General features: G+C 29.7%; 2 protein-coding genes and 1 long non-coding RNA gene across 4 annotated transcripts; 2 read left to right on the forward strand and 1 right to left on the reverse strand.

Annotated features, from left to right (window-relative positions):
* The first annotated feature begins 6,955 nt into the window (after nt 1-6,955).
* On the forward strand, nt 6,956-7,739 carry LOC121225099 (uncharacterized). Its single transcript, XR_005922937.1, has 2 exons — nt 6,956-7,102; nt 7,468-7,739. It is a non-coding gene; the product is annotated as an uncharacterized lncRNA (long non-coding RNA).
* A 1,567-nt stretch (nt 7,740-9,306) lies between these two features.
* On the reverse strand, nt 9,307-11,044 carry LOC107919271 (pectinesterase QRT1). Of its 2 annotated transcripts, none has more exons than XM_041109010.1 (5): nt 10,528-11,044; nt 10,248-10,443; nt 9,949-10,152; nt 9,645-9,880; nt 9,307-9,558 (listed from the first exon to the last, which is right to left on the reverse strand). In XM_041109010.1, the coding sequence occupies exons 1-5, from the start codon at nt 10,824-10,826 to the stop codon at nt 9,522-9,524; spliced, it is 972 nt and encodes a 323-aa protein (XP_040964944.1). In that variant the 5' UTR covers nt 10,827-11,044; the 3' UTR covers nt 9,307-9,521. The 2 variants fall into 2 exon arrangements, with proteins under 2 accessions (XP_040964944.1, XP_040964943.1); XM_041109009.1 differs by having other exon boundaries at nt 9,307-9,566.
* A 4,982-nt stretch (nt 11,045-16,026) lies between these two features.
* On the forward strand, nt 16,027-16,699 carry LOC107918414 (histone H3.2). Its single transcript, XM_016847975.2, has one exon. It carries the CDS (start codon nt 16,114-16,116, stop codon nt 16,522-16,524), a length of 411 nt encoding a protein of 136 aa, XP_016703464.1. The 5' UTR covers nt 16,027-16,113; the 3' UTR covers nt 16,525-16,699.
* Nucleotides 16,700-21,969: the final 5,270 nt, after the last annotated feature.

Here is a 21,969-nt window from a genome sequence, read left to right on the forward strand (position 1 = left end):
TCTTAAGTTGGTTTCCACTTATGAGCATCGTTATTTTCCTTAAATACTGAAATTTGAAAGAGTTACTTTCCATTGACAAAAGATCACCCTACGCTCGAGCAATGTTCTGGAATGTTTTGTAGTTCCAAGCTTCTAAGGGAATACCACAAATCGCTACCCATGTAGTTTTATGCTTGAGAAGGATGAAACAAGACCAATAATCTATCTCAACGAACCATTCATTCAAATTCCATCAGGAACTACCTCCCTGGCATTTTCTTGACATTAATGTCAAAGACTCCATTCTCCTTAACAATTTCAACTTCATAAAACCCTTTCGTAATCCTCACCAAGCACCTATCGAATTGGCCAACAACCATCATAAACCTTGATGGCTTGAACATCCTCCATATCAAATTTATGAACAACACATGGGTTTTCAATCTCCTTATAGTAAAAAAAGTCACCACTTGAGTCCATTTTCCATTCATCTTCATAATATGCTTTACTCTTTCTCTAAAACTTTGTTTGTTATTGAACCTTGTAAATCCCACAAATAACTTGCACCCATAAAGCCAAAAGTTTATTTTAGGAAATACAAGTTTTCTTTTAGATTGTAAATTTGACTATGCCCAGCTTTAAACTATTTCTGTTTTTCAATCAAGACTTCATGCTCTTAGGGTAGGCTTTTTTCTTTTTCTTTTTTATATATTTTTTATTTGGAGCTACTTCTTCTTCTTTAGAAATAAGCTATTTCTATCTTGTTATGCGAAGATTTAGTGAGTTTTGTTTTGTTTTCTTCATTTTATAAGAATTAATATTTCAATTGAAAAAAAAAGAGATAGGATTGAATTTCTTTCTTTGGTTTCGTCCACATAACCTTAACACGGTTGAACAAAACCTAGCTTAATTGAAGTTGCATTTAAGAATAAAAATAAAACTTTCTCCAACTGAAATATATGTACCTATTTAATACAAGATATTGTGATTATGATTAAGTCACATCAATATGTTTCATATAAACTCCCATGAATTAAGTCCATGAGATCAAAACTAAAACAAAGAGAGGAAGAATGAGAACTTGAGTCATGCACCAGCAATCCAAATAAGAGTCTATAGATTTCTATTCAACACCACCAATCTTCCTCCTACCAACATTACCAAGAAAAAAGCCAATTTTAGGTTTTTTTTTTAGCTAGGTTGCACCACCTGAAAGCATTTTGAATAAAGTAAATTAGCAATGCCCTAATAATATAAATAAGAGTGAGACAAAAAGAGATCCCTTAAGTTTAACACTAAACTTTTCTATATCAGTTCATAATTTTTTAAAAATAAAAAATGGTAAAATTTATTTCATACAAATAGTGAAAGCGATTTTAGTTTTCCAAAAAAAAATTTTTTTTTGAAGTAAATGAACACTTACAATTTATTTTTGGATGGTAGTTTAAGGTTTAAAAACATTTTATGAAAATGGTTCAACACAAGGTTTTTAATATTAAACTCTTTCCACATATGTTATGTTTGGTTTAGATACCCTTAAGATTTTTTTAGTAAATTGTCATATTCATTTTGTACTTCTTTCATTTCAAAAGGTTAACTATTTATCACGTGTGTGTGTGTTTTATATAAACTATTTTAGTTTTTTACATATATGGTAGAACAAAATTATTGTCCTGACAGAATTTACTAAATGGTTTGAAACTGGTAGTCGCAGAAACAACTGGTTATATAATAGAGGCAACCCCTATCTCTACCCTACCTCTTAAAGCTCAAGCTCCTACTCCGAAGAGAAGATACAACAAGGTAAGCATTCACACACCTTGAAACATAAGCAAGTAGCTCAATTAACTACCATTTTCTTACACGGTTATCTTGAATGCTTTGCATATCAGTTAAAGCCGCTACCCGAGTTCCTAAACAATTGGATTGTTATTGAAAGTCCACGCAAAAATAGGAGGATTGATAAAGTAATTATCTTTAAATGACTTTTACAACTCTTATGATCTATTTTTCCCATATGTAAGAAAATATATATATGTCTCATTTATCACTAATTTTTTATAATATTTCATTATTATAGAAATATCGCCATAAAGAGTGCAATATTACTCTTCGATCACTTCTTGAGGTAAAAAGGTATGAAACGGATAGCATTCTCCCCGTGTGTGGAAAGAAGAAAAAGGAGAGCAACAAATAAAGTGAATCACTAGCACCTTTGCTAGTAAGCATTATATTTTCCTAAACCTTAAACAAGTTCATTTCTTATATTTCTTTACATGATTTTTTTAACTTTTCCTTTGTAACGATTCTTTCGTGATTTGAGAGTTTCTTCCCCAATCATCATTATATTGGTTTTCAACTTTTGCAGTTATTGACTTATGGAGAAACTAGGGAACAGAATGAAGAACTGGAGGCTTCAACTATGGAGAGAATAAATTTTGAGAATATGCACATGTCCAATCTTACTGCTTCAGCTTCAACTGCACCAAATGGTATGTTTCTCTTTCTACTCACTTTTTAAGCTTATTCTAAACCTAACTCCAACTTTCCAATTTTCATGAAATACTCATATCTGTTGTGTATTCAAACACTCGGCAATATGATTCTGAACTAAAACACATATCTATATCTAGTACTTTTTGAGAGTTATTCAACCATGATTTTTTCTTCATTCAACAGGTAGGCGTGGAAGAAAGAGAAAGATGAAAACAGTGGCGAGTTCAGAAGCAGAAGCCAACATTGGAGTTGAACAAAATGATGAAACTGCCCCAATAGATGTTCCAATCAATGATGAAGCTGCCCCGATAGATGTTCCAATCATTGATGAAGTTGCCCTGATAGATGTTTCAATCACTTATGTTGAGAATTTTAGTGATCTTGGCCGCTAAAGACGATCTTTCTCATTATATACTCTGTTGCTTTCATGAAATAATACACATTTAAACTATGCGTAAACTATCTGGAGTTTGGGTTTGTAATAATTAACTTTAAGATATTACTTGCATTGGATTAATGGGTGAAAGTTTTTATTGGGATGTTTTGTTGGATTTGTAACTCAAGGAAAAGGAGCGATGTCCTCTCATTGTTTTAAGAAATATTTTATTTAATAGATATATTTTATTATCAAAATTAATTGTTAATGCAGGAAGATGTGAATTTGAATATCTTGAGGTGTGTTTATCATCTTATTTAAGGGTTGAAAAAAGATTGAGTAATTTTAGGCATTTTATGAGTAGTTAGAAATTTGATATAAAAATTAATATTGTAAACTTATTTTTAAATGAAAATATGATTTTAAAAATTTTGTTTTTTTTAGCTTATTGAGTTTTAGTTCGATTGGCATCAGCATTATTGTCAAGAGAATGTGAATTTGAGTGCGCTAAAGTACATTATTCTCTTATTTAAGGGTTGGGGAGGAGATATGAGTAGTGTTAGGCATTGTATCAAAAAGAGCAGATAGAATAAAAACCTATAATGAGATTAATGTTATAAAAAAAATTTAGAAAAAAAAAATTCCACTTTAGTTAGGTAATTTTATTTTGTTTCGCGATGATATAATTCTAGTGCGTATATATATAAAGTATTTCGAGTGTTTTCTAGTATACTTGTATATAAACTTTGTCATTCTATCTCTTTCTTTAGGCTTGGGAGACTGAATTTTTAATGGTTGTCTTTGGTGAGTATTCGATCGAATTGAATCGAATGAAAATTATTTTAGTTAATCAACTTGACGAATCTTATTTTATCATCCTAACTTGATTTAAAATTTTCTCGAATCAAGTCCAGTGAGATGGAAATCAAATTGAGTATATTTGTTCGAGTTAAATTTAAAAAAAAATAACTTTGGATCCTTATAGCCACTGCCAGCTACTATAATCAAATTTGTTATTAACTTTCATTTCATCATAATTTATTTATTGATATTTTATATACGGGGTAGTTTCTTTGTTTGCTTAGTTGCTTTAATTATCTTCTAATTCTTGTCACTAAGTATTTTGAAATTAAAAAATATATTAAATGTAAAAAATGTGATGTTTTAATAAAAAATATTTTAAAGATAAAATCTGAAATTGATACCAAAATTTTAATATGAGTATTTTATGTCATCATCAATAAATCAATTTTAATAGAAATTGATGATTCAACATGATTAAACAATTTAATAATATAAATAGTACAATATATGAAATTTAATTCAATAATATAAAGATCTTGTTGTTCATTATTAGGAATTTTTTCTAACTGATTATTAAAACTACTTCCTAAGTTAAACATAAATATATATCCTTCACTATATGTATCAGAATCTGTTTCTGATATTAATTCATATAATATTTCCTCTTCAGAACAAATTTCTAAATTTTGTTTTTCAGGTGTTTTAATCATTTTTCTTGCACTTTTCCCTTTATCGGGACAAGTTGGTGCTATATGACATTCTTCATCACATATAAACCATTTATATTTTTGCTTATTAGAACTTTTAGAAGTTTTTCTTCTAATAAATATTTTCTTCTTATTATTACCTAAATTTTTTTTATCTTTTTCCAACATTTCCATCTAACTAGCTTATATCTTCGATTTTTCTTTTTCTGTTTTTATAAGTATTAGGACGTATTGAATTACATCCAAATTCCCATTCATTTTCTAAAATTTTTGTACAATGTTTATTACTTAATTTATGCTTAACTTGTTTAGAAGCCTTACTTTGTAAGCAATAATTAGTTAATTTTTCTTTTGCAAAATTAATTTTATTTTCTATAGAATATATAGTATCTGTATCTACACGTGATATTTTGCTATATTTTTCTAAATAACAATCATATTTTTTTTGTACAAATCTGATCCCATAGTGGTGGTAATTTGTGAAAATATTGGTTTTTCTAAAATTTTATATTTTCATTTTTTTAGTTTTTGATATTCATGAAGAATTTTTTTAGAAAAAGCTTCTAAATATCCAATGTCACATAATTTAATTTTTGACAACACATAACTAGATAGCCTGTCTTGATCTTTTTATCAGTATAGCCACAAAATTCTGTTTTTAGAATGTCAAAACCATCTTTTTTTGAAAAACAAAAAAAGTTTAGTTGTCGACTTAAAAAAGAAAATTGGGAGTCGCCACCGATCTTTTATTAAAGTGTGATCGGTTCACCATTAAAAATAAATTTTAGGTCTGCGAGATTTGAGAAAATAGGTTCGGGAGTCGGTTACGTACGAGGAAGGGTTAGCACCCTCGTAATGCCCAAAATTGGTACCAAATCGATTGTTTAATGTCTTAGTGTCGAAACTTTGAAAAGATTTTAAAATACGATCCTTTGAAAAGAAAATTTGAGTAAAATGAATTGGACGATGAGATTTACTTATTTCAAAGAAATAAATCGTCACACTTAGTAAATTAGAGTGCAACATTTTAAATCCTCAAAGTTAAATTTATCTCTTGACTTTTAAAACCTATGCATTTTGAGAAGGATATCCGATTATTTGGGTCAAATGAGAAAATCAAAACCTAGTAAGTTAGGGTTCGATTTCACAAAATTCCTAAATATCGAACATTGCCTTTATTTTTAAAATCCTCGCCTCGAGAAAATAACATGTCATATCCAATGCGTTAGGATACAACGTGTCGAATTCCTGAGAATGAGTTTTTATTTGAAATTTGTATGTTTAAAAAAAATTTCGATTATTTAGATTCGACGAGGAAAATTGGAACCCAATACGTTAGGGCTTAATTCTCTCGAGGATTCCAAACTTCGAGCATTTTGAAGATTTTTGAATAAATTGGTTTTGATACTTAAATAAAATGTAATTCTTTCGATGAATAAAGCGCCATGAAATGACAATGTATCACGCAAAAGGATAACTCATAATATACATTAGTGAATGACAAATAATCAATAAATGGAAGTAGGCCAAATATAAAACAAGGTCTTCCCCTTTTTCTTTTAAAAAATAAACTATACATACATATAATTAGGTTCGAACATATATATACAAAAGCTTGTTAGAGGAACAACTTAAAATTAATAATGACAATAATTGTGAAATTAATAGTAATTTAATCTAAGTCATATATGCATATAAAATGGTTTCTATTATGAAAATTCTTAAAATATAGTAATACATGTAAAAATACAAAGACATTGAAGCATAAGTATAAATCATTGAATCAATAAAATGTATAATGATGTTAAATTGGGTTTTGATGCACGATATATATATATGCATATATTAATACGTAATACTTTTTTGAAGAAAAACTAATAACAATAATGCATAACAAATTTGAAATGATGATACATAATGAATTTAAAAACAAATACATAATAAATCTAAGCTAATAATACATGAAAAATTTATGACGCTAATAATATATTGTGGCTATATAATGAAATTTAACACTAACACATGTGATTATAATAAGAAAAATTAAAGTATAGCACGTAAAATATATATACATAAAAAAGGATAAATAAATCTGAATAACATAACAACAACAAATTAATTATTGAACTAATTAATAAAAGGATCCAACCATAATTATAACTGAATTAACAGGAAACAAAAGAAATTAAAAATAAAATGCGGGGTCAAAATGCGATTAAAATAAAATTAAAGAGCCACAAACAGAATTAAAATAAATAACAAGGACTAGATTACAACGCGCGAATGACACGAGGGACTAAAAGGGAAATAATCCCAACACCTCGAAACGCCGCGTTATGGGAAGGACCAACGTGAAACAAAAATGAAATAAGAGGTTAAATTTAAAAAGAAATAAAAGAACTGGATTGTAGCGCGCAATAAAAGCGAGGAACTAGTGGCGCAAGTAAGCCATTTAACAAAAACGCGCGGATCCTTCCCCGGTTCGGGTCACCACGCGGGTCGGAGGCTTCTGAACGGCGTCGTTTTTAAAGCTACTGAAACATGCTTAAAACGGCGCCATTTCCTCCATATACAAACTAAAATAAAACCTAAATAAATCAGCCTCTTATCATCTTTCTAAAAAGAAACTGAAGAACCGTAAAGGTTCTTTGCGCCGCTTCGATGAAGCGTCGTCCCTAGGGGCCCTCGAACCTCGCCCAAACTCTGATGACGACGGAGAGAGCGGAGGTCCGACCACAAGGTACGTTTCCCCTTCCCTTTACTGCTACTGCTTCTTTTTTTTATAAACAATCAACAGAATATAAAACGAAAAGAAGAACTGCGAATAAAAGAAAGAATAGAACCCAGAAAAAAATCACCTCTTGGTATTCTCATTTTTTTTATTGAATCCGTGTCCCCCCCATTTACAGTGTTTGTATTGGATTCTTTATAGCCAGAATCACCAAAAAATAAAATGAAAAGAAAAAAAATAAAAGAAATCCTCCCCCGAATCCTTTTTTTTTTTACATTTTTCTTATTTTCTACTATTTTCTCTGATTTGCTGTCGATTTCTCCTCTTTTTGCTTGCTTTTTCTGCTTTGTTGCGTTTGTTTGTCCTTCTTGCAGGTACGGCCGTACGGAGGAGCGTGGCGTGGAGGCGAGCGTGTGGGAGGCTACTGTTGGCTGCGGCGCAGGAGGCTAGCTAGAAACCCTAGGGTTTCTGTTTCCTGAAACGTAGTGGGCTATTGAGTGTTGGGCTTTTTGGGCTGAGGCTGATTGGGCTAGGCTAGTGTTTGGGCCACTTGGATTTAGGCTTGCTATTGTAACAAAAGAACTGAACATTTTATTTATTTTATTTTATATTTTGGTTTTAATACTAGGGCTCGGGTTTTAATTCTTATTAGGCCATTCGGGCCATTGTAATTTTGGGTTTGTTTTACTGGTATGGGCCCGGGCAAAAATGGGCTCTTACATAGAATATAGATTAATTCTTTTAATACATCTTTGGGAGTTTGAATCTAATTGATTAACTGCCCTTTTTGTTCAAGCAAGAACAATAAATAACGAAGAATTAATATGTGGATATAGTACAAGAAAACTAAAAACAAATGAAATTAATTATGTTATATTTGAAAAAGAATTATTAACTATAAAGAAAGGAATAAAAAAGTTTCTTATATATTTAGCACCTCAAACATTTATCAAAAAAATTGATAATCAGACAGTTAAATATTTCTTTACTAATAAACGTTTGGAAACTACACAAAGAAGAATTAGATGGTATAATGAATTATGCATATTTAATTTTGAAGTTTTATATGTTAAAGGTACTGACAATATTATTGTTGATTATCTTAGCAGGCCTTATGAATAGAGGTAAACAGCCTTTAGAAAAAGTAGGTGAATTGACTACCATTAATAAAAAGCCCAACGAAGGAAACACCTTCAAATCAAATTATCCTAATCAAAGATTTGTGTCAATACCTTCTCAAGTATCATTTTATCCTAATCAAGGATACTATGTTCAATATCCAATGGAAAGACAACCTGTTAGAATTTCAACTCAATTATTATTTCCATCACAATCGGTAAGTCAACTATAATGGTCCCAAGATCTAAATTCAGTATACCAAGCTAGTTATGTTGAAATTATTCTAGGGGTAAAAAATTTTTGTGCAATAGACAATTTGTTGAAACCACAATAAATACAAGAAATAAAAGACTTTTTTAATCCATTTTTACCCTTAGAATTATATAGTTTTATTAATGAAATATGGAAAACTCATATTATTGAGAAAGGAGTGAACTTTAGAAGAGCTCTTACAAAGCTTTCACAATTCCTAGTTGAAAAAACAACTAAAGAACAAGAAGATCATGATTTATTGTTAAAATCTATTTTATATCGTGATTGGTAAGAACTAGAAATTAGTTTTTTAGATATTAAGAAGATAAGCAATCTTCTTGATATATCCCAATATTTTATTAATAAAGGAACAATTAATCCAGTTATAAATAAAATATTTAGATTATGATTATATAATAAGTCTAGAATTATTCTACCTATAGAAATATTTTCTAAAAATATTGCAACCAGCACACTCAGTTTCAAAAAGTCTTTTCTGAATATTTTTTACAAGTTTGTTTTTACAAATTATTTAGATGAAATATTTTCTACTATAAAATTTAATCTTGATCATGAACTATTTGATATAAGTTATATTGAATGAGATTTTATTAAAGAAATAATAGTTCAAATTTTTTTATTAAATCTATGTTATTATGTATGATATATGATATATAAAAATGACTTCTTTATTATTTTCATCTTGAAATTTATAGTCTTATTGGTATAGCTGTCAAATTTTAACCATCTAAAAAATGAAAGTCTTGAAAGTCAGTCATTCATTACAGTTGGTGTCAAATCTAATTACATGGTTCTTGCTACAGGATGTGCAAAGAAATATATGAAAGAACTTTTCGATTGCTTTTATTGAGTTAATTAAGAAAAATAAATATTTGTGATTTGTATGTGGGGGAGATAAGGCTAGGCCTAGAATAATGAAAAAGAGAGAAGAGCTCATAGTTTCAGCCACTGTTTTCCATCTATGAATTTTATGTCCATAAAAGGTTTAGCTTCTCCATAAGTAAGTTTCTTTGACCATGGCACCCTTCCACTTGTATCAGATCCTGTTCCCCAGCTCTGGAATTCCCCGAATTCTACAGTCCTGGAAATGTCAAAATTAGAATCAAGCTTATAAATCAGATTCCTGCATGCATTGAAATTTCACTGGAAATGATCATACTTGTGCCTTAAAGGGTCGTTCCAGTCGCTCCATCCAGCAGGAATTATAACATTGTCAAAATAACAGTTAGAATATATAGTTCTTGAATAGTTTCCCCAAGCTCTTCCCAAGTAAACTTTACCACTTCCAGTGATTATGCAGCTTACAAATGAAAAACCTGTATTATCATCTGGTAAATCCCTGTGGTGTGCTGCAATGGCTCCAATCTTTTTAGCTGTGGATTGAATCAAACATTCCTGTTTTTCCAAAAACCATTCCACCCTCAGTTTCATGACCCTCAAACAAAAACCTTTGAAATTTGTACCTGATACAGTGATCTCGACTTGCCACAGATGAAATCCACACTGCCTTGAATTACTGAATGGTAGAAGTAATGTGATCCAGTTTCATCTAAAAGTGTGTCTTGTCCCCCCACAATCTTGACCTTGTAAAACATTGCCTTGTCACCATAAATCCTCAGTGCCACTGCTTGCCTTCCAGGTTCTCCAGGAGCTCCAATCACTGTATTCTGTACCAAAGCATCAAACTCGATTTATCGTATTCAACACTCATGTCCAACACATATCCGAACATGAGTATGAGAATGGGTAATTCGTTTATCACCTCAAACGTGATGTCAGTGGCGCAGAAATAATCAGATCCTATTGTGACAGAGGCTGATCTGTAAGTTCCCAAGCTACCTCCATTGCTGTTCCTATCAGAAGCTTTATCGTGCCATGAAATTATGGTGTTGACCATTTGACCTTCGTTCCCTACAAATGATATATACGGCTTGAAACGTGGAACAACTACTTTCTCCCTGCAAAAAGGGGATCAAATCCAAGGGTTTTTATACCAAATCGAACATGACTATTATTAACTACGAAATATACAAACAAATTACCTGTAAATTCCTGGAAGAATATAAATCTTAACTCTTTGTTTATTATATTCAGGAACCATGTTTACTGCTCCTTGAACTGTGATTGAATCTCCACCGCCATTTTTATCAACCACAATAACTCGACTTTGATTATGACAAACTGTTGAAGTATTCAATCTTATTTTATGTCCATCAACTTTCATGTCATCCCAACTGATGAAATTCTTCACATATAATTCATTAGGCTTCGATAAACCAACTCGAAAACAAGAAGCAAAAACAGTCATAATAACCATAACCAAAACGCAACAGTAGTCCATAACTTTGATTCTATCAAAGCTGCTTTGTCATTAGAAAAAACCAGAAACCAAGAAAATTCCATCTTCTTTCTGTGTTTTCAGTGTCTGGGATTTATATTGTGATTGGTAATCAAAGCTTGCAAGAATCATTTTAAAAGTGCATTAAATGGAAGTTCATGAGGGTTTTGTGTATTAAAAAGAGGCTTTAAAATGTGTTAATTTAGAGTTTTTCTGAACATGAAGAAGATGGTTTCTTGATGTTTTAGTTTATATAAAATGGGAAGCAAAACAACAGTTATGCATCTTTTAGCTGAAAAAAAGGTGATTTGTATTATTGTATACAAAAAACGAGCTTCTTTCCATGAGTGTTTTTCTCAATTTTCAGCTAGTCTAAATTACCGTATGAATCTTCTCAGACCCGCAATTTTTAAGAATGTATTCATACATCTTTCCTTCTAGAAGTGAAATATATGATTTAAAATTAATTAATATAATAACACATTAAATATGTATAATGTTAAAATAGAAATAATTAAATTAATATCGAGTTAATCTATTACATCAACTCAATCAAAAATACATTCATATATATAATTAATTAATGGGGTAATAAAGTGCACATAATAAAAATTGAATTATATAAAAATATTAAAATAAAGTTTTAGCTACCTGGTAATTTAAAGATTTTACGAACTCGATTTATTTGGATTCAAATCCCATCATATGCTTTCTTTATTAGTTTTTAAAATAAAAATATTAAATTACTCTCGAATAATATAATTTATTTTAATTATAAAATGACAATTCCGTAATTTTCTTAAATGAATTGGTAACTAAAAAGATTAGATTACACACTAAGCCTAAAAAGGTAAATATTAAAATCTAACCATGGAGAAAAGGCTAACAATTAAACTAAAAAGATGATAAGAAATGTTGCTGTCTTAAACTTACAACAAAAGTGTCTTTAATACAACCAATTCAACCTTAGATCTTTGACAAAAATGTCCTTGGAACATGTGGGTTGACTTGAGTTTTGAGTTGGACAAAAGATTAACCCTGTAGTGATTTTCATCCTATCAAGCAGTGGTGTCGTGACATCCAAGTTTCAGTGTCACGACACTCTTGGCTCTAGGGTTCTCAATGTCGTGACATTCACTAGCCAATGTCACAACATCCTCGGTGGTGGCCATGATGTCTTCATTTCAACAACCTTCAATGATATCACGATCTTGGAGGCTCGATGTCACGACTTTAGGCTCAATCTCGAGACACAACACCCTAAGTGTCGCGACTCTCTTGACAATCAACTCCAAGTTGATTTCTTTTTTTGAAGTCTTGCACCCTCGAGACAAAAGGAAGCTTGGTGTCGCGACATCCTAGCATAATGTCGAGAAACCCATGTCAAATGTATTTCTCCTCAAGGTTTGGCCATTGTCGTCTCTCTACACCAACTCAAACACACCATTAGGTTTTCAATGACACCATTTTGCCAATTTCGGTCTCAAAATGGGTAAAACCATAAAAACAATTATTAATACTAAAAACTAAAAACTCCGAAAAATATAGAAAAGACTCGTAAATTGTATGAGAACAACTTATTAAGTGTTCTAGAGAGCCTAATTTGACGTATCAAATTACGTCAAATCAAACTCCCCCACACTTAAGTCTTTGTTTGTCATTAAGCAAACACTTAAAACACTAAGACATGCAACATAAACGACTCTTGAACAATGGAGAAACTTGAAAATCAATTGAGGGGTATGTACACTGTAACTAATTCTTCTACTATACAATTTAAGACTAATGCATCAAAAATTCATAACTTTGGAAGCAAATCAATTTAATTCATAAAGTTACAGAGTGAATAGATAAAAAAAGTTCATAAAGTTACAGAGTGAATAGATAAAAAAGTAATCCTAGAAAAGCAGCATCCTTTGTATTATTCCATTAAAATAAGATATGCAAATATGATGTATATATTACAGAGTGAATAGATATAAAAGCAATCCTAATGTTTTGAGGTTTAGGCTGGTATAAGTTCAAAGAGAAGATTAGCTCAAAATGGTTCAAGCACTAAAAATAGTATAACACATGACATTGTTCCCATTTCCCCCCACATGTGATCATTAAGCTCACCACTTTATTTCTCTTTCTTTCTTCTCCCTTTTCTCTCCAACAATGTGGAAAATATGGTTTGATATTGACAAGTACAAACAACTTAGCGAACAAGTGTGCATTATGAAAGCGAAAAGTTAATTTTAAGCTCATGAATCGATTTTTCACTTTGAGCACATTCTAAAAATTTTCACATTTCACTCACAATGCTTTTATCTCTATCCGTGCTTTTATTCACTTGCCTTTTCTTTTGACCCTCACATTGCTTTTGTTCACTCGACATTTTTCATTCTAAGCATATTTTTGCAAGAGTCTATACACATTGTATCGAACCATCTCTTCACTATTTGCTCAAGTTCATTTTTTAGAATCACCAAATTTGTTTCTACCTAACTCTTAATGTTCGTGGCTTGACGTCCATTTTATAAAGCATTTTAAGATCAATGATCGAGAAGGGTTAAGTTTTTAACTTAGTTTAGGCTCAAGGTTTAAAAACTATAGGTTCATCAAGATTTGCATTCTTGTGACAAAATTTTGCCATGGAAAAGACAAGACAGACTGTAAATTTTATCATGAAATTTTTAGGTCTTCAAAAAGTTATTAAACTTTTTTCGTTTTTTTTAGATTTTAATCCAACGGCTAATTTTTTTCAAGTTTTAATTGACGAATATTTTATTTCAAGGAAATTTTTTTGTTGACGTGACAGGAGAGAAAGGGAAAGCGTGTCTCGTATGATGCGCTTTCCCCCTCTCTTATGTCATACAAGTAAAAAGTGTTTCATGTAAAGAGTGTTTTTACCTATCATACCCAAATTTGGCCTATTTTTGTAGATTTCGGAGAAAATGATTTCATATAAAGAACATTTTTATCGCACCGCACCGTCCATCCAAACCCATCCTAAGAAAGATAAGGGCAAAAGCAATGGAAAGGGCTTAATTTTTTGTGTGTGTGTACTCAAATTTGCAACATTTGTTTCATTAAAAAATGAATCCAGAAACAAGAACAAACCTTCAATACCAGAAATGTAATTAGTTTCTTCCATTTTCTAGCGCAGTTTCCCTTGTTCTTCAGTCTCGTTTAAGATTCATTCCATAATTGTTTGGTTCTCTATTTCCGTTACTCAACTCAAGAGAAGAAAAAAGTAATATTCCTTTTGGGAAAGAAAAACCCTCCACCCTTCCTTTTAAGTCCCCACAAGTTGAGCATAAGATTTAAAGGCAACAACGGGCTCCTTTGGATCACCAGCAAGCTTCAGTGTGGTGAGATTTAAAGAGTAAAAAAAATTTGAACTGAAACGCAGCTCTATTTGGGGTGTTTGGCAAGCACACCAGTAAGCATTTTTCACCTCACTGTAACCCAAAATATTGGCTGGAGTTAAAAGCTTCAGTGGACTGATTTGGAAGTCCAAAAATAAGAGTAATTATTATTTTACCCCTCCAATTCTTCCTTTATTATTTATTTTATTTAAAATAGATAACATAAGTTTAATATGTCATTATTTAATATGATTTAATTTACAATAAAATTATAATTTTTATTTATAAATTTAGTATAAATACAATTTAATTTATATTTTATTATTTGATTCAAATATAATCTGTAAAATATTTTGATATTTTATTATGAATATAATTTAAAGATATTTTATTGTATATTTAAAATATTTTGATATTTTATTATGAATATAATCTGTAAAATATTTTGATATTTTTGAATTTTTCTCTAGTTTTAATTTATTTTTAATTATTTATTATTAAAAATAAATATAATTGTAATAAATTTTAATTATTTATTAATTTTGTAATTGTTAAATAATTTTAAAAACTTCTATTATATATCATTTTTAATCTAATGTCCTTAAAAGTTATTTTCTATTTTCACCTCACCGCTACAGCTGCGTTTGAATCCAAACACACACTCTACCGCTGTTTCTAATCTCACCGCTACAGTATCCAATCTCACCGCTACAGTACCTAATCTCACCGCCACCGCTGTTTTTAACCTCACCGGAACTAAACACACCGCCCATCCAAACCCACTCAACGTCATTAGAATTAATCTTCAACTTGGTAGTCGGTGACTTTTTCCAACATAACCTCAAAAACAATCTATTTACTGATATACAGAGAAGAAAAAAAACAAGAAAAGTTGACCAAAAATCCCAAAGATCTCTCTGACTACCCCCCATATCCAAACCCCGTCACCATTCACCATTTGATGATCCGACCGGTGGGATATAGAGGAGGTCGATCGTTAGATTTCTTGTTTTTAAGCACCACTAACATAGCATTTTTCTCATCTTATTTCACTATTAATTAAACGGGGCATAATTAGTGAATCATCTCTATAGGTGATTAGATGTTTTAACAATATTCTTAATTATTTAAACTATTGTTTTGTTTTAAAAAATTTAACGCCTCTTTTATTGGTTTAGAAGTAAATAAATATTTTCTTAAAAATAATTAAACAATTTGAAGTTCCAACATCAAAATTCAAAATATAATTAAAAAAATAACATAGCTATAAATTAGAAAGGAGTACGAAGATAAATGGTAATTTTACATTAAATTTCATTTTATGCATAAATAATCTAAGAAAGAGGCTATGATAAGATTACATTCTATACTACATCTTAACACTGTTCATAAATGTAAAATTACGAGATAATTAAAATATTGAAAATCTAAATACTATAATCTAATTAACCAAATATTCACTTAAAATTATACCAAAGAACATAAATATGTATGATAATTATGACATAAATATTTAATTAATACCTAATGTTTTGAATATAAACCTCCAAAAATATACCCAATGAAATCTCATCTTGATTACTAATATTTCCTAGGCCTTCAAATAAGGATAAGCTCGGCTTGCTTTTCAATTGGCTTAAAAATTTCAAAACGACAGTCGTTTTGCTAAGGGAACTCAAAATTTTCAAAGATATTTGGCGCCTGAATAAACAAATTCTATTGGTCCAATCTAATTCACACGGATCAAATCCAAGTCACACCTTCTCTCGACCGTCCGATGTAAAACGAAAGAAAAATTCCCCTCCATTTCCAATTTTCAAATCTCCAGCTTCCCTCTATTTAAAACCCCAAATCCCTCATCGCATTTCACAGCCCCAAACCTACTCTCATTTTCTCAAGAAACAAACAAGTCATCACTTCAACCCACTCAAACGCCAATGGCACGTACCAAGCAGACCGCTAGAAAATCAACGGGAGGCAAGGCACCGAGGAAGCAATTAGCCACAAAAGCGGCGCGAAAATCAGCTCCGGCAACCGGTGGAGTCAAGAAGCCGCATAGGTTTAGGCCAGGAACTGTGGCGTTACGTGAAATCCGAAAGTATCAGAAGAGCACGGAACTTTTGATCAGGAAACTCCCATTTCAGAGGCTGGTAAGAGAAATCGCCCAGGATTTCAAAACCGATCTGAGGTTCCAAAGCAGCGCTGTCGCTGCTCTCCAGGAGGCCGCCGAAGCTTACTTGGTTGGGCTTTTTGAAGACACCAATTTGTGTGCTATTCACGCTAAAAGGGTTACTATAATGCCCAAGGACATCCAACTTGCTCGTCGCATTAGGGGTGAGAGAGCTTAGAGTTATTTAAGATTTATTATACTAAATGGATTTCCATGGATTTGTTGTAGGATTGAATATCCAAAACGTGGAGATGTAAAGCCTTTCCCTGGTAAAAGTAGTAATATTATGGCAATTTCAGTACTATATGTTGATGCTATTTTTGGTTCTTTTATTAAAATAAATATTAAATTCATCTTTGTCCACTTTATTCGAAGCAAAATGCGTTGTGTTATTGTCATATATTTTTTATCTTTGTAATGCGGAAATAAATGGTTAGTTTTATATGATCTTATTGAGCCATTTACTGTTATATATTTATGAAATTCATTTTCATTTGAAACTTATTTCTTCCTCCCAAATTATTTTGTTTTTAATTTTTTTATTTTAAAATTTTATAAGTGTTAGATTTATATTAGAAAATTATTTGGTAAATTAGTAAATATAATTATGATTGATAAAAGTAAATATCGAATTTTAAAAGATTATTTTTAATTTAATATATCATATTATTTTGAATAGTTTTGGATGATAGATAAATATGATAATTTGAATATCTTATTATTAAAAAAAAGATAATTTATTTTAATTTTTTATAAAATAAAATAAATTTAATATTTTCTATATTGAGTGATAAGTTATCTACTTATTTTATTTAGCATTTTTTGTTGAAAGTTTTATAATAAGTAAAAAATTAAAATGATTATTAAGCACATTTAAAATATTAAATGTTGGAAATTCATTTTCAAATGAAATAAAAATTTTCAATAGATTATTAAACATGCCTTAAGTGTTGAAAAAATAAATATTGAATTTAAGTTATAAAATTTATTTAGTATATTATTTAAAATTAAGTATGAAATGTAATTATATTGTTCGATAAATAATAATTTTAAAGGTAAAATGTTTAAAGGTTAAAAACAATTGAAAAAAAAATTTATATTAAGTGATAAGTAGCTCTACGTCTACTTATTTTCAATCTTTTTTCATTGAAAAATTTTATCATTTATGTTTTCTTAGTTTGAATTATCAAGCATGCTTAAAAAATTAAATCATTGTACATATTAATTTTCAGCTGATTTGAATTTTTGAATAAATTTTCAAACAAGACCTTAGTAAAAAATAGTTCAGGTTTTCTTTTTTGATTAAATTTTCCATGTGTTTTGATTGTTGGTATAAAATTTTAATATTTTAAATTAATTTTTAATTTTTATATATAAATAATTTCCAAAAATAAATATTTTACTTTTTAAATAAATCATTGATTTTTGTTTAAAGATTATTGATCTCCTAATTGTTGAATTAAACTATCCTTAATTCAATTAAAAAATTAGAGATTATCTTTGTATCATTGCTAACCTTAAATTTTAGATAAATTACTTAAGAATAGTGTTGTTTTTATTTTTATTTTTTTAATTTAGTTACTTTAATTAAGATAATTATTCAAATTTATCATTTTTGTTAAAAATTTCGTTAATTCACTAACAGATTACTGACATGACACATTAACCCTTTGAGTGATTTAACATTTGACATTTTTTTGACTTTTGAGTTTTGACTAAAACTAAAAACTTCTCTATAAATAGTCTAAAACATTTTTTTTAGCTTATTTGTAATATAAGAACCATCAATTCTTATCACCACTTCTCAAATTTAGACTACATATAATTGAACTTGATAAATGTCATATTAGTCTTTCAATTAATTTGTTCAATCTTGAATAGATTAATGACATGTTTAGATTATCTATTATATGAGCTGTCTTTTTATATTACGATCTGACCATGTAATACCACTTAATATTAGTTAAACATTAGGTAATCATTGAGCCAATATTTTCTTTCATTTTGCTTTGTGTGCAAAAACCATTGAAGACAATATACAAATATATTAATGAAACTGATGGATATTTTATTAAACCAATTTGTTCGAAAAATATAAGCATATATAAATAAAAATACTATACCAAGGGAACTAGGTCCCAATAGTCTCCCACTTGCCTTAGTGAAGTAGATGAGTCATATTTCATATTCCCATACTCTTTACAAGTTTCTCAAAACTCTTGGCACTAGAGTCTTGGTAAATAGAACCACAAGGTTGTCTTCTGATGCAATTTGACTACATCCATTATTTCGTATGCTACTGCCTCTCTTATGATATGATACTGTAACAACCCAATTTTTGGGTCTAGTCGGAACAATGGTTTCGGAACCACAAATCCGACGAGAAAAATTTCAAAGACGAAATTTATTTTAAGGGGGGGAGAAATGTAATACCCCGAAAATTTTTACAGTAAAATATTATCTTTGATATAGTAAGGAAATAAAGTGACAAAAAGGATAATTTTGAGTTATGACAACATTGGGAAGTATATTATGACATATTAATTAAAGAAAGGATTAAATTACAAAAGTGAGAAAAGTTTTGTTATCCAAGAGTAAAGACTCAAAATTTGAGGGGTTAAAGTGTAAATATGAAAAAGTTGAAGGACCAATAGTGTAAATATTTTAAGTTTGGAATAATCTAGAAACTAAGAAAAATGGATGAATTGAGACCAAATTGAATAGATGAAGAATTATGAGGGACTAAATCGTAATTTTACCAAATTAAGTGATGACTTAAGGATGGAATTTTAAAAGATCTAAAGGGCAAAATGGTCAATTAGAAGAAAGAGAAATCTAGAAAATAATGATGATGTTGGAGATATCTTAGATTAAATAAATAAATAAATAAATAAATAAATATTAGTTTATTAATATTTTAATTTAATTTTTAACTGACATTTTATCATTTTATTATTATTTTATTTAGTATATATATATGTGGAAGAAAAGATGAAGAATCATCTTCGGGTTTTTTACAAAATTATTATAAAAAAAATAACCAAAATATTATAACTTTTTTTTATTTACCAAAATATTATAAATTTTTTTTATTAACCAAAATATACCAAAAACAAAAACAAAAACCTGCAAAAAAAAAAACCTGTGGCGGCACCAAAGGTGCCAAAGAGATTGGCGGCACCAATGGTGCCAAAGGACTAAAATGTAACTATCTGCAGTTTCAAGGACCTGACATGCAAATTTACCATTTTGAATTTTGAGTGAATTGTTGCAGCTGTGCGTGTGGGGTGCACTAAAATTAAAATGTGGCTAATTGCCTTCTAAGCCATCCATATTTATTATTTTCTTTTTATTCCCTTTCAACTCACTTTTTTATTTAATAAACAAGCCCTCAACCTATTTTTGTAGTTAAATAAGCTCTTAATCTATGCTTTTTACTCATAAAAGCCCTTTATTTTATTATTAAAGTAAATATATTTTACCTAAAGTAAAGCTATTTAAAAAAGTATAAACTAATTCGCATTTTATGTATTATTTTGGTAATTTGAATTATGAACATGAGAAATTTGTGAATTGAATGAAATGGAAATAAAACATTGAATTATTAAAACTTGCGAATTGCATGAATATGTATCGGGTCTCATAAGTCCTATTTATTATGAATATAATATTTGGAGGATATATTATGAAGAATTATAAAATCATGTTAATAATTTGAAAGTTTTAATTTGGATGAAGTTTTATAACTCGGTTAAATACGTTTACAAGTGTATGTGTTCTGGTAATGCCTTGTACCCTATTCTGGTGTCGAATATGGGTAAGGGGTGTTACAGATACTTTCAATCAATGTGTTTTGTTCTCTTATGGTTTTTGGTTCCCTTGGTGTTAGCTACTGTCGCATTATTGTCACAACACAATATGATTTCCCTTGGAATCAGCAATGCAACCCTACTTGACACTTTTGCACACTATGGACTTGCTGCCTAGGACAAAAACACAACCCGATGTTGATTTCCCTGAATCCTAACACGTTTGGAATTCAGAATCTGTATAACCGATAAGAGTGAAATCTCCTCTAAAATATACAAGCATATAATACCTCGTTCTTCATAAATAATTGAGTATATGTTTAACTGCTTGCTAGTGTCTTGTACTGAGAGTCGTCTAATATCAACTCACCAACCCTACTGCAAAATAGATATTTGGGCATGTGCATAACATAGCATATGTGAGATTTCCTACCACTGAAGCATAAGAAACATTTTTCATATATTCTCTTTCTTCCACTGTCTTAAGACAATCCTTCAAATAAAGAAGAAAACCGGACAGACAAGGTTGAATTCCATTCTTTGAATCGATCATTACAAAATGTTCCAATATCTTTGTCTATGTATGAAATTTGTGATAAAACTATCACCTTGTTCTTTCGGTCCCTTAGGATTCAAATACCTAGAACATAGTTAGCTTTTTCTAAGTCTTTTATACTAAATTGTTGGGTTAACTACAATTTAACTGATGACAATGTCCCTACATCATTTGTAACGAATAGATTGTCAACGACATATAAAATGAGAAAGACCACCTTTCCATCCTTAATAAGTTTATAAACACAAGGTTCATCAACACTTTGCTCAAATCTATAGGTGTAATCATCCATGAATTTAACACCCATAAGAGTAGAGTTCTTGTTCCCTCACATCAATTCCTTTTTTGTGGCTGAAAAGTGTAAGATTCCTGAGAACCCTAAGAAGTTGTCAGTAGCAATTCAATAGCAACAAATATTGAGTTCAAACCAATGTCTTTTCAACATCATAAAATGATTGGGCAATAGATTTTACACATACTATTCAATAAAAATAGAGACACTTGACATCCGTGGGTATCGAGGTAATCATAAAAAATATTTTCAAAATAAGATTTAGGTATACCTGGATGAAAATTTATATTTTATTTTAGGGTAAACTACTTAATTAGTCACTAAACTTTTCACGTGTTTCTATTTTGGTCATCGAATTATTTTCAAATTGATTACTAAACTATGGAAATTCATGCTTCAGTCATTGTACCATTAAGTTTGAACTGGATGGATTATGTGGTTGTTATAAACTATATGAATGGTCATTCAACTATGAGAGTTTTTCTATTTTGGTCACTCAATTATAATTTTTTTTATTTAGTTACTAAAGTTTTGAAATTATATTTTTTACTCTCCATGCCATTAAGTTGATAATGGAAGCTTGACATGACCTTTTTTACTGGTCTAAGAATAGATTTAACCCTTCAATATTTATACCTTCTACCAATTTAGTCATAATTCAAAAAACTAATAAATTTAGCACTCCATACTTACAAAATTTGTCAAATAAATCTTAATTATTAGCCTTTTTTCTTTTCCTCAGTCGACAAATTTTTTTTAACACTTTAGATTAAACAGTGTTTCTTCGGCACTAAAAAATTCAAATGTTCTTTTTAACACCCTTAGATCCTCGTCAATATTGATTTCGGGCAAATTAGTCCCTCTAAAGAAAAAGAGAGTAATTGAGTTCGTGTACTTTTTGAAAGTGAGCAAATAAGAATAATTACAAACAGTGTTAACTATTTCTATTAACACGTCATGTGTTGA

This window comes from Gossypium hirsutum, chromosome D13 (genome assembly GCF_007990345.1).
Source record: "Gossypium hirsutum isolate 1008001.06 chromosome D13, Gossypium_hirsutum_v2.1, whole genome shotgun sequence".
Classification (NCBI taxonomy): domain Eukaryota; kingdom Viridiplantae; phylum Streptophyta; class Magnoliopsida; order Malvales; family Malvaceae; genus Gossypium; species Gossypium hirsutum.

Coding starts and splice junctions, on each gene's coding strand:
- LOC107919271 (XM_041109009.1), bottom strand. CDS start 10,826: ATGGACTACTGTTGCGTTTTGGTTATGGTTATTATGACTGTTTTTGCT. Junction 10,153..10,247: donor CCACTGACATCACGTTTGAG/GTGATAAACGAA, acceptor GCTTTGGTACAG/AATACAGTGATTGGAGCTCC. Junction 9,567..9,644: donor AACGACCCTTTAAGGCACAA/GTATGATCATTT, acceptor TGACATTTCCAG/GACTGTAGAATTCGGGGAAT.
- LOC107918414 (XM_016847975.2), top strand. CDS start 16,114: ATGGCACGTACCAAGCAGACCGCTAGAAAATCAACGGGAGGCAAGGCA.